Source organism: Cervus canadensis, chromosome 9 (assembly GCF_019320065.1).
Source record: "Cervus canadensis isolate Bull #8, Minnesota chromosome 9, ASM1932006v1, whole genome shotgun sequence".
In the NCBI taxonomy this organism is placed as follows: Eukaryota; Metazoa; Chordata; class Mammalia; order Artiodactyla; family Cervidae; genus Cervus; species Cervus canadensis.
Genome location: NC_057394.1, coordinates 75,770,617 through 75,784,397, shown reverse-complemented (window position 1 = coordinate 75,784,397; position 13,781 = coordinate 75,770,617). Strand labels below are relative to the sequence as shown.

At 40.0% G+C, this 13,781-nt stretch overlaps 1 protein-coding gene across 7 annotated transcripts in view; it reads right to left on the bottom strand.

Moving 5' to 3' along the window:
* STARD13 (StAR related lipid transfer domain containing 13) overlaps window positions 1–13,781 on the bottom strand; it is a 219,686-nt gene that overhangs the window by 49,710 nt on the left and 156,195 nt on the right. For all 7 annotated transcript variants that reach the window (XM_043477442.1, XM_043477447.1, XM_043477443.1 and 4 more), the window contains exons 2-3: window positions 7,740–7,811; window positions 5,011–5,092 (exon numbers count right to left, since the gene is read on the bottom strand). In XM_043477442.1, the coding sequence (XP_043333377.1) occupies window positions 5,011–5,092; window positions 7,740–7,811 (154 nt within the window). The remainder of the gene's footprint in view (window positions 1–5,010; window positions 5,093–7,739; window positions 7,812–13,781) is intronic.

The following is a 13,781-nucleotide window of genomic DNA, read 5'->3' as shown; positions in this document are numbered from 1 at the left end:
ATGTAGCAGAATTTGTATTCTTGGTTTGTAATGTAATCTTTGATTTATATTTCACAATGAAAATTGAAGAATCTATGTACAAATTACTAGAACTAATGAGTAATTTTAGAAAGACTGCAGAATACAAATGAACAACAATATCATATATATATTAGCAGTGGATAATGGGAGACTGAAATGATAAAAAAAACCAGCACCTCAAAACATGAAATAACTTAAGTACCTTTAAGTATGTATATTACCCATATGCTGAAAATTACAAGTCAGGGTTAAAAAGAAAGAAATCAAAGGAGACCTAAATAAATAGGTCTGTGTGTATGAATCAAAAGATTTGTCTGTTAAGATATCAATTCTCCCCAAATTGATCTATAGAGTCTACACAATCCAAATCAATGCACCAGAGGATTTTAAAAACAGATATCCATGAAAGGTTTCTAAATTTATATGGAAAGGCAGAGGATCTAAAATAGACAAAATAATCGTGGCAAAGAACAAAGTTGGAGGACTTACACTATTGGATTCCAAGACATACACAAAGCTAAGTAATCAAGTGTATATTGATAAAAGAATGGACACGTGGATAAATGGGACAGAATAGAAAGTCTAGAAACAGACTCATGCATAAATGGTCAATTGATTTACAATATAAGTGGAAAGCCAATTCAATGAGGAAAGTATAGGCTTTTCAACATGGTGGTCAACCAATGGCATACTGATAAGCAAAAATATGAATCTTGATCCATACTTTGTACCTTATAAAAAATTAATGGATCACCTTACACATAAAACACAAAACTGAAATTTCTAGAAGAAAAACAAAGGAGAAAATAGTGACCTTATGTGAGGCAATACTTCTTATGTGTGACATTAAAAACATGAAAAAAATTAATTTGGGCTCCAATAAAACTTAAAACTTCTTCGAAAGACATTAAGATATTGAAAAAATAAGCTACATGCTGGCAGGACATTTCAAAACTCAGTAAAAAAACAAACAACCGAATTTTAAAAATGGGCAAAAGACTTGTATATTATCTATAGTGAAACAGATCACCAGCCCAGGTTGGATGCATGAGACAAGTGCTTGGGCCTGGTGCACTGGGAAGACTCAGAGGGACTGGGTAGAGAGGGAGGTGGGAGCAGGGATCGGGATGGGGAAATACATGTAAATCCATGGCTGATTCATGTCGATGTATGACAAAACCCACTACAATATTGTAAAGTAATTAGCCTCCAACTAATAAAAATAAATGAAAAAAAAAAAACTTAAAAAAAAAAAGACTTGAACAGATAAAAGAAGATATATCTTACAAAAGAAGATATATGAATGGCAAAGAAGCACAAGAAAAGACATTCAGCATCATTACTCATTAAGAACATGCAAGTTTAAATCATGAAAAGGAAACACTAGACACTTATTAGAATGCTTAAAAACAGAACTAAACAAAACCAAACAATACCGAGTACCATCAAAGCTGTGGAGCAACAGGAACTCTCATACATCATTGGTGGTAACATAAAATGGTATGGTCACTTTGGAAATGTTTGGTGGGTTTCTTATGAAGTTAAAATATACTTATCATATACACCCCAAAGCCCCATTCCTAAGAAATTACTCAAAAGAAATGAAAACTTATGTTTACACAAAAACTTGAATATGAATGTTTATAAGGGCCATATAATCACCCAGAATAAGACAGAAAGAAAGTGGAGTCGCTTAGTCGTGCCCGACTCTTTGTGTAGCTCATCAGGCTCCTCCATCCACGGGATTTTCCAGGCAAGACAACTGGAGTGGGCTGCTATTTCCTTCTGCAGGGGATCTTCCCAACTCAGGGATTGAACCCAGGTCTCCTACATTGCAGACAGACGCTGTACCATCTGGGCCACCAGGGAAGCCCATATAATCACCCAAAGTGGTGACAACTCAAATATTCATTTGGTGAAGGGACAAACTATAGTAGTATATCCACACAGTGGAAGACTATGATTGATACACAGAGCACAGATGAATCTTAGGTGTATTAAGTAAAATGAAGCCAGACTCAAAAGGCTACATACTGTTTGATTTCACTTACATAGCATTCTGGAAAAGGCAAAACACTAGGCACAAAAGTCAGATTAGTGGTTTCTAGGGGTTGGAAGCAGGGGTAGAAGTTGATGACAAAGGTGAACCTGGGAGTATTTTAGGTGATGAAGCTGTTTTATATCTTGGTTGTGGTGGTGACTACATGATTGTAGGCATTTGTCAAAACTCAAAGAACTGAAAATAGTGAATTTTAGTTTAGATATATACAGAACACCTTGACTCAAAGAAGATATAGATTTAAAAATTCAATTGAGATGATTTTAAATTGAATTTAAAAATTTAATTGCATAGATTTCATTTATATGTGGAACCTAAAAAACAAAATAAATAATACATCTAAATAGAAACAGAGTCAAAGATACATAAAGCAAACAGGTTGACAGATGGGAGGGGTGGAAGGAGGAGAGAAATAGGTGAGGGAGATAAAGGGGTACAAATCTTCATTTACAAAATAAATGAGTCACAGGTATAAAATGTACAGTGTGGGGAACAGAGTTAATCATTATGTAACATCTTGTATAGTGATAGATGACAACCAAAGTTACTATGGTGATCATTTTGAAGTGTATAGAAATATAGAATACCAGGAACTAACATAGTGTTGTAAGGCTAATATTTCAAAGACAAACAAACAAACAAACTTACAGAAAAAAAAATCAGATTTGTGGCTACCTGAGGTGGGAGGAAGGGGCAACTAAGTGAAAGTGGTCAAAAGGTACAAACTTCCAGTCATAAGATAAATAAGTAGTAGAGATGTAAAGTTCAAAATGATCAAGATAATATACACTGCTGTGTGTTTTATATCTGAAAGTGAAGGAAGTAATTCCTAAGAGTTTTCCTCACAAGGAAAAAAAGGTTTATTTTTCCTACTTCTTTAATTTTATATCTATATGAGATGATAAATGTTCACTAAATGAACTGTAAACATTTCATCATGTATGTAAGTCTAATCACGCTGTACACCTTAAACATAAACAGTGCTATATGTCAATTATATCTCAGTGAAACCAGGGGAAAAACAACAAAGGGCATAACTTGGCAATCAAGTAAATATCTGTAAGTATGCAAGAACATGCAATTGGGAAAAAGAGAATTAATGTAATACAATTAACAATAAGAAATATTTCTTTTAAAAGTGCCAACTCATGGGCTTCTCTGGTGGTCCAGTTGTTAAGAATCCACCTTGCAATGTAAGGGACACGGGTTTGATCCCTGATCTGGGAAGATCCCATACGCCGTGGGGCAACTAAGCCTGTCCACCAAACCACCGAGCCCGTGCTGGAGAGCCCGCAACGCAACTACTGAGCCCACAGGCTGCAGCTACTGAAGCCCGAGCACCTGGAGCCTGTGTTCCTCGACAAGAGAAGCCCCCACAATGAGAAACCTGCACGCCGCAACGAAGAGCAGCCCTCGCTCGCGGCAATTAGAGAGAAGCCCACACAGCAAGGAAGACCTAGCACAGCCAATAAATAAATAAATCTTTTTTTTTTTTTAATGTCAACTCATTAGTAAAAATGCTCTTAGTTAAAATTAAGAGGGAAAACTCAGGATGAGCCGCTGGTGGAATAGTTCTGAGGTGAATGAAGGCTTGGGGTGTGCATCAGACATCGTGAGGAGAAAACACTGCTTTTCCAATTCATTGCCTTCAAAGAATTACAACAAAACTATCCACTCCTCTTATAAATGCTCACAAATGGCATTTTGTGCTTGTTTATTTTCGAGTCCAAATAGCCCATCCCTGCAATTTGTGATCTGAAGAGTTCTCTTCTCGTTACCCACATAAGCAAACCCGCAGCAATGCTTTCCTTGAATATTCAGAGACCATTTCTTAACGCGACTCTATTTTCTCTTCATATAGCAACCCTTGAGAAAGCAGCTATGAACACAGAAATATAAATATATGTCTAAAGAATCATCAAGTCTATGATTATTTCACAATATTCTAACATACATTTGTCTCTCCTATCTTGACAAAAGTTTCCTCATCACTACTTTCTTCTTAAACTGCTATCTTTTGTATGTCAAACGCAGAATGTACAAGAAAGAACACTGGACTACAAGTGACACAAACTTGTTTAAGGTCAGTTCAGCCCATTACTAGCTCGTAGCCTTGGAAAAATGACTCACCTCCTGAAACTAATATTTATTTCCAGCTCTGACTTCTCTCCAGGGCTTTAGTTAAAAAACTTCCAAGCTAATTTCCTACAGACACACATGACCTCTTACGCACATTTAATTGTTCAGAGATATTTGACTGCATTGGCATCGTTCATTATCACTCAAATTACAATTGTTTTATTTGCTCATGTATGCTTCATTTCTTCAATTAGATTTCTTCAACCAGATTATATATTCTTTGAGGGGAGGAAATTATTAATACATACATCTTTGCCTCCTTTTATCACCTATCACATAGCGAAGGTATAACTTATTTCTGAAAGCAGATATAATTACTTGAGCTTACATATTTCAGTTTGCTGATATAATCATTTGTCTTAAAAAAATACAGCTAAGCTTGACATGCTCATGGAGTTTAACAAGGCCTTCTCTGACCACTCATACTCTGGTCCCTCACGCTTCCTCCTCCCAATAACCCACTCACACTCTATCACCGTCTATAGCCTCAGCTTGTTTTACGTTTTTAAAAATAGAATTTAACACTCTGTGAGATAATCTCTTCTTCTCCTCTCTTTTTCTCTCACTCACCCTCTCTTTGACTCAATCTGTAGTCTGAAGCTTCGTCCTAGAACTCAAATTCCATGAAACCAGGGACTGATCACGCTCACAGTAAGATACTTATAGCCTGGCATATAGTAGGCACTCAATAAGGACTTACTGAATTGTTGTTGAACTCGCCCCTTAATACAGTGACAACTATTATAGACATTTAACAATTGAAAGAAACAAAAATATTTCACATGATTTACCTGTAAAGAGGTTCTACAAGGTCCTTTTCAAGAAAATCATGATCGTTCTTGACAGCCACAATGTTGATGGGAAATTGTGAATCTGAAAGAGAGACAACAGAGTTTATGAGGCTTGTTTTATCTGAATCAGCAACGATATCATCAGGCCATCACATTTCTGTACTCAGGGCTAATCTTAACTGCAGTTATTCTCCACTGACGGATGTGTTGGTAATGTTTAGAGAGCAGGATGCTTTAACCCCAATAAATGCTTTTAAGGATACAAAAAAGCATGCAATATGAAAATAACCAAGTGCTTGACCTTGGATAGGATTGCTAAATGTCTGTATTTTTATCTGTGCCTGCGTCAGTTGCTCAGTCTTATCTGATTCTTTACGACCCCACTGTCCATGGGATTTTTCAGGCAAGACTATTAGAGTGAATTGCCATTTTCCTCCTTCAGGAGATCTTCCCAATCCAGGGATTGAACCCGAGTCTGCTATGTCTTCTGTATTGCAGGTGGATTCTTTACCTGTTTGTAGCTCATCATTATCATAGACATTTGCCTGCATGGAGAACTTCTACACTCTCACCATCTACCTAAGGTCATGAGATACTGATCAGGATAGAAGTTTGGCAGATTTCTTTTTTGAAGTTTCCAAAAATACCTGAAGCTCAATGGTCTCAAGTATTTTATTTTGTAGCAAAACCTTTTTCTTTTTTAAAAAAATATTTATTTTTGGCTGTGTTGCAGTGAGTAGGCTTCTCTCTAGTTGTGGCACACAGGTTCCAGAGTGCACAGGCTCAGTAGTTGTGGTCACAGGCTGAGTTACATGTAGGATCTTAGTTCCCGGACCAGGGATTGAACTCTTGTCCCCTGCCCTGGAAGGTGGATTCGTAACCATTGGTCTACTGGTCCACCAGAGAAGTCTCTGTAGCAAAATCCTGTTCCAAACTTGTAACTTTTCTGTAAAAGTATTTGTTCTAATTTTTATTACATTTATAAAAGGCATATGAATGACTGGGATTTTAATTCAGACTCTTTCATTTTATAATCTTGTAAAAGTCACTTAACCTTTTTGGGCCTCTCTTTCATAATCAGTGAGTTGGTAGTGGAGGGTGGGAATAATGGTTGCTTAGACCAAAACTGTAAGACCCTCCTCCTTGTCTAAAAGGCTATGATTTTATGAAAGTTTTTATCAGCAACTCTAGACCTCAAAGCACCCTTACAGATATGCTCTCCTTTATCCTCAAAGAATTTAAGAGAGAGAAGTAGGCTTTTTTAAAATAGAATACTGAGCTTCTAGGTGAGTAGGTGTGATTCACCAGTGAGTAAAAGTTAACTTTGTTGATTCTTTCCATCCTATGTGAATTTTATGCCATCAGAAACTATATTGTTTAGTGTACTAGATATGCTCTATTGAGCCCTAAAGATCCATGCTCCACTCTTCTGTAACCCGGTTTGTGCCCAGGATCAGATGTGTGGATGGCGTTCAGTGGGGTCCATGTCCACTGCCTTATTTTGTTTGGCCAATGGGAAGCCCCGGCTGGAGATGGAGGGAGGAGGGAGTGTGACATCAGGGCATTGCCCTCCTGGGTCTCTCCCGGGGAGCTGTCGTCACAGCTGTGTCCTCTACTCCTAAGCCTGCTCTGAGATCCTCTCTCCTTCTGGGTTCTGGCATCTCACCTTCTGTTTATGGCTTTGGGCCTAGGGTTCAAGCTTTGGGCTGCTACAAGCTTTGGGCTCCTGAACTGCTCCTCGTGGTCTCCTATGCCCTGCTCACACCTCCATCATGAACGCTTTTAGGAATAAGACCTCCACAGATTGTCCTGAGTGTGCCATTGCTCACTGCTGGGATCCTGACTAATTCACTATACATTAGGACTCTCCAAGAAGGAGATGCGTTGGTTATAACTTTAGGCATAGGCAAGAAATGGGGCTTCCCAGGTGGCATGGTGGTAAAAAAATCCACCTGCTAATGCAGGAGACACAAGAGATGTGTGTTCTATTCTTGGGTCAGGAAGATACCATGGAGTAAGACGTGGCAACCTGCTCCAGCATTCTTGCCTATAAAATTTCGTGGACAGAGGAGACTGGTGGGTTACAGTCCACGGGGTTGCAAAGAGTGGGAAATCACTGAGTGACTGAGCACACAGCAGTGCATATGAGTAAGATATAGGAGAATAAGTTTATTAACTGTCAATGAAAACATCAATGGAACAAAGTATGATGCTAGCAATAAAAACACTTTACTTTTAAAACCCTGAAAAATAACATCTGATCCATGTCACGTCTTAGACATTTTCATGTAAGGTAAAAACCTCACGATAAATTAGCTTTGTTATTTCTAAGAAATTTATCAACAATTCACTTATCGTACTTTCAAGAAAACTGAGAGCAGTGATGAAAAAAACAAGAGGATAGGGAGGAAGCGCAGAAAAAAAGCTGCTGTTGGCAGAACACTGGGAGGAAAACGCAGAGCTGTGATTGGTGGTAAAGACATGAGAAGCAGAAAGTGAGAAGCAAAAGAAAAGAAAGGAGAAACAGGGAAGCGCAGAAGGTGAAGTAGTCTCAGGAAGTGACCCTCATTCCTAAACTGGCATCAGTATATGTCCCAGGCATTGCAAAGGCCGGGGGAAGGAGAAAGCAAGGAAAAAATGGTTGAGAAAAGACTTGGAAGTCAAAACACACCACAGGACAAATTTTGAATTTATTCTCTTTATAAAGAGAGAAGAAAAGCCCAACCTACCCTCATATAGCTGAGCGTACTGCGGGAAGCCAGCAGCGCGGAGCCAGTCACATGCTTCCTTCGCCTCGATTTCTGAAAAACACAAGAAAAGGAAATGCGGTGAGTCTCAGGCCACCCACTGGCCTCTACCTCCTCAATCAGTAGGAACTGGTGGGCACTGTTCAGGTTATTACAAAGCAAAATTGTGCTCCGGTAAGTCTGTACAAGTAGCCTACTCAGAAATGGGTGTAAAATGAGCAGGCATCACCAAGGTACTTGTTTCATGTCTGCTAAGATTATCTTCAATGTCAATCCATAAGTATTTGGATAATAGCAAAACCACAGACTACAGAACACAGAGGCTGAGTTTCAGGCAGGGAAAAATGTCTTATTTATACACTAGGGAACCTGGGGACTAGGGAGAAGGAGGAAGTACTTCCTCAGGTTCTTTTTTTTTTTTTTTTAAACTTTCAAAGATAAAGCTAAGACTATTTATCCTACATTCCTTTATTCTTTTACTCTGGGGATAATGAAAGAATGAATACAACTGGGCAGGCTTGTGAAAATGTATTTTCTCATGAAGAAAGGTATTACAAAAATCCAATGTTTTATTATTGCTTTAGTTTTACTAATGCTTTAATTCCAAATGCCTTGTAATAAGATGTTCATTCATCAAGCACATTTGAATGATTTCAAGCTGCACAGTGTAGCAGGCAAGAGTGAAGCTGATTATCTGGAAATGAGACAGGTGTTTGATGGGGCTGCTAGAATCTCCGAGAGCCAGCCTCACGCAGTTGATGTGTCCTTTGGGTGACCAGTTTTGGTGTGGACATTCCAAGAGTGCACAGGACCACCTGCCTGGAGAACTCTGGAGAGAGATGGGAGAGTCTCCAGTATGTGAACCAGGTCACTTTTTGACCTTGTGAATCCTGGATCATTTCCCAACCACAACTCTTAGATAAATACGAATGCAAGGGAAAAAGAAGTTCATCTGTCAGAAGTCCAGGTTCTCCAAACAAAATTAAGCAGCTGATTAGAACAGGTCTCTACCCAGGCCCCTTTCTCTGCTGTTGGGCGGGAGCCCGGTCAGGTCATTGCGTTTTCATTTACTCTGACGTGCATTTCTCCCTGTAGCCAAAGCTTGAGAGTACAGGGTGTTCTTGGGTCACTGCGCTGAAACAATCCATGCTAGCATCAGTGGTGGGCCAGAGACTACAGTCTACACTGAAAGCTCAATGTCTATGCAGCATGATGTTCAATGTGACAGAGCTATCTGATCCATGTTAGGAAAATAGAACATAGGCCAGATCATCCACAGGCTCCAAAGGAAGAGCAAATACCTACAGGCCCACTGATGTGGTTGGATATGGGTTGAGATATGTCATTAAATTCAGGGAGACACAGCCTGCTGTGGCCCCCATCCCAGAGTCCCTGCTTCTTTTGGCATCCCCTAATCCCTTGCCATTTGAGAGACTGACAATTTCTAAATCTTGAGATTTTTTTCTCTGACATAAGGATTTTTTTAACGTAATTACTGCCAGCACTGACCAAATAGGTACACATTCCTGCCTTGTACATATTATTCAGAATTATCTGGGGCACCAAGTTGGAAACAAAAGCTCCAGAAAGCTTTTCTATGAGGAGGAGTGAGCCCCATGACTGCAGTTCAAAATGAATTGGCTGGATTGTACTGTATTGGCTAACTTGGGTTTTCCCTTTGAAAGGTACAAAGGGCAATTATTGTAAGTCTCCAAAGTTGTATTTAGGACTCATTTCAGAGACCTTGGGCTTCCCTGATGGTTCAGATGGTAAAGAATCTGCTTGCAATGCATGAGACCCAGGTTCAATCCCTGGATTGGGATGATCCCCTGGAGAAGGAGATGGCAACCCACTCCAGTATTCTTGCCTGGGAAATTTCATGGACAGAGGAGCCTGGTGGGCTACAGTCCACACAGTCGAAAAGAGTCAGACACAACTTAGCAACTAACACACACTGAGAGTCCTTATGTGAAGGCTTCCACTTTGATAACCACACAAATATTTCAGGGGAAGGAGAAAACACACATTCTGACTGTTACATGGAGAAAATGTGAGTTACTCTTGGTCAAAGATAGGCTGCTGCCTTCTAAATTTCAAGCTTCAGTTTGCTTTCTTCTTCAATATACTACACTACCTAGTGATGAGAAAATACCTGATTTCTAGACATGCTCTAAACAGTTATGAGTCAGCAAGGCTCAGAGAGGAAGCACAAAATTCTGTTACACCAACTAGCTGAAGAGTATGCCTTTTTCTACTTTATTTTTGCTTTTACTGTCATCGAAATGCAGTGTTAAGCAGGAGAGCCCCAGAGAGACAGACCATTAAGAACAAATGGGGAAGACTTGGAAGGCAGGAGCTCTGCTACACAGGAAGCTCAAAGAGGAGCAGGAAGTGAGCTTGTAAGAGAGCACGCACTCCACTGGATGCTGGGTAAGGAGGACAGGACGCTGGGTGAGAGGTGGGCAGCAGGGGTCCTCACAGAAAGATTCTCTTTGGGACTGAGACTCTGGTTGGGCAGTGGAACAGGGCTCGGGCTAGCCCAGGAGATTTTATTTAAAAGGCTCTCTACATAACTTTGTTTTGTTTTTTCATAAGAGCAACACAGATAATGAACCGAAACTCTACCCATATGTAAACATGAATAATCAAATCTTAATCAGAACCCAGTTAAATAAACTGATTTTTTTCATTGGATAGACATTTTTAAGTCTTCCAGGCAAACAACATAAAACTGCAATTAGTAAATAATGAGAAGAAGCCACGTCTCAGTAATGATGGTATGATACCTCCCCCCAACCATCACTTCCCATACCCAACTTGCTGTTCTATATCTAGAATATCTCCCGAACACATTCCCCCTACTTTTGCTATTTTCTGGGTTTTGTTTGCTTGTTTGTTTTTTTGGTGTTTTTTAAAAAAAATACTCAGTTGTGTGCAAGGCATGTGGGATATTAGGTCCCTGACCAGAGATTGAACCCGAGATCCCTGCATTGTCAGTGTGAAGTCTTAACCACTGGACCACCAGAAAATCCCAATTCTTGATATTTCAGTTTAAGGGCATAATACACTCTTGTTTACCACCAAAGCAAACAAAACAAACAAACAAAGTGGAGGATAATTAACCACTATCAAAGGTGATTTTGCCCATCAAGTTGAGTTGGAGAAAAAAAGACATAATTTCTACTGATTCCCCACAGTGCCTTCTAACACCTATCAGCCAAATGCTAATGTTTTCCCCAGGGAATATCACTCTGCAATGGCCACAATGATTGGAGAATTAGGAAGGAATCATTATTGACAGTTGTCACCACTTCACAAATATCTACCGAATGAGATATAAATGACATTTGAGGAGAATGTGAAGATCTCTTTTCTGCTGAGCTTTTGATAGCCAGCACAAAATTACATAGAAGCTTTAGGAGCCATTCAAATCACATTTTGACAGTTTTGTTTGTTCTCCATTTGCAACCCACACCTGGCCCTGCAGCAGCTCCAGGGCTATAAGGCAAAACACCAACCATCTCCTACAGCAAACTTAAGTGTGGGGAGGAACCAGAGAATGCCCTTGACAGACTAGCCTATTGATCTCGGGCATGGTTACAGCATTGTTACTGCAGAAAATTCTGTTTGGCTCGGGATCATGATAGGATTTCAACAGAACTACTGCAATTATTATCTGTAAAAATAATTTCCGTTTTACTCTAGAGTATTTATTTTTGCCTGCCCAACGTCCTTCCCCCTTTTTCCAATAACAGAGCCTCTTCTACTGGTTCAGGTGGGGCCGCCACTCCTGGTCCCCTCCAACCACATTCCTTGGCTCTATCACCACCACCCACATGGAGTGATCTGCTCCTTAAAAGAACCCCTGATGCTGGGAAAGACTGAAGGCAGGAGGAGAAGGGGACGACAGAAGATGAGATGGTTGGATGGCATCACTGACTTGACAGACATGAGTTTGAGCAAGCTCCGGGAGTTGGTGATGGGCAGGGAAGCCTGGCGTGCTGCAGTCCATGCAAAGAGTCGGACATGACTGAGCAACTGAACTGACTGACTGATCACCACCGCTCACATGGAATGACTTGCTCCCTAAAAGGACCCTATTCCCCAAAGTCCAAGGAGACCAAGGAGCTTTGGGATCTTACATCAACAGTTGTTTGGGGGCTGAAATCAACTGGTTGAAAAGGGAGGTATTCAGTTTTTCTATTGATAGCTTGACCTGCACAAAAACCAAGCAAATTTTTTCAGTTGATAAATCCAGAAGATGGTGTGGTGCTTGGCACGCTCTTCCATCACATATTTGTGATTCTGCTTGGGGGAAGGTTACTCAGTTTGTCTCAGTTGCCTTTCCTACATGTTTAGACCCTGACAGGACCTCTGACCAGAGTCAAACGCAGCAGAAGGACGCTGTCTCACTGGCTGCCCAAGTCACTGACCATTGATGGGCATGAGCACAAAGACCGTGGAAACTGTTGTGGCCGGTGACACTGTTTTTGCAAAGTATTATCATGTTTCTTAGTTACACGTGTTCAGTGTTAAAAACTTATAATACAGAAAGGCACAATGAAAGACAAAAGTCAACCCTTGCCCCATTGCTAATATATAATTAGATACATGTTATTTGTCAAAATGGTAATGATGGTAATATCTTTGGTTGACTACTTTTTGCATATAAGAAAATACACTATGAATATTTTCCCATATCACAGTGTTGTTGGTAAAAAAATTATTTTGAGAACACACTTATTTTTCAAAATACCTGATCTGTGAATACTGCCTGTTGAGCTGATGACATCAAGGTAGCCAAGAGGAAACAGTTTAGTAGGGCTTCATCAACACAGTCTGATTGTAGCGAAGGCTGGAAGTCTATGTGAGTTTAAAGAGATTTACAAGCTATTCCTTAAGGAAATATCATGTGATGTTTGCACTTTCAGGTAGACAAGGCTCCGGAGGGCCTCAGTCAAGTTAGGAGTTATACTGAGTGCAGCAGATTGATCACCCAGGTTTGTAGGCCTCCTTTCATGTCACAAGCTCGTTGAATTTTTAAACTGGTGTTTCTAAAGCACTCAGAACAGTGTGTTCTCCCAGCTAAGAATTTAAATACATTTTTTGGTTTACATTACTCTCAACATAGAAAATACTTTTTCCATAGCTAACCCAAAGGGATGCTAGTCTTTCTAAATGACTAAAAATTCAAATTAGGGCCAAATGAAATGTTATTGTCATCAGAAAACTAGGTGGCTAGAAGAAACCTGGTTTACCATGGAAAGTTGAGGGCATCTGTATTGATGTTGTTCTTACAAATCTCCTGGAATGTTGGTGGACAAACTGACCTCAGTTTAAGAATGTCTTAAACATTCTTAACGTTCATTCTTAAATACTCATTAAAAGTACTGAAGACAAGTGGGGGAAAAAAGAATTCATGGCTCTCCATGTGATTTTAAAAAGTGGGCTTGAGAACAGTGTTTTTTTGTTTTTTTTTCCCCATTTAAATTGGCTGACAGGGTGGGCACCCTGCTTCTGAAAGATTATGGATGACTCAACCACCACAAGATGTCTGCAGCCTACACAATTATCACTATTAAAGCATATCCAAGGTATTAACGTTTCAACAGGCTCATGGCTGTTGGCTTAGGCTGGTTTACATGGCTGAATTAGCTTCATTAGTAACGAACCTCTTCAGACAAACGACTCCTTTGTCTTCAGATGGAATTTCTCAAGTGAAGTCCCTATTTATTGAAGCTGTATTTATGTGGCCATAGACTAGGCCAGGGCTTCCCTGGTAGCTCAGTTGGTAAAGAATTCGCCTGCAATGCGGGAGACCCTGGTTCGATTCCTGGGTCGGAAAGATCCGCTGGAGAAGGGATAGGCTACCTACTCCAATATTCTTGGACTTCCCTGGTGGCTCAGCTGGTAAAGAATCTGCCTACAATGTGGGAGACTTGGGTTCGATCCCTGGGTTGGGAAGATCCCCTGGAGAAGGGAAAGGCTACCTGGCCTGGAGAATTCCATGGACTGTATTATATA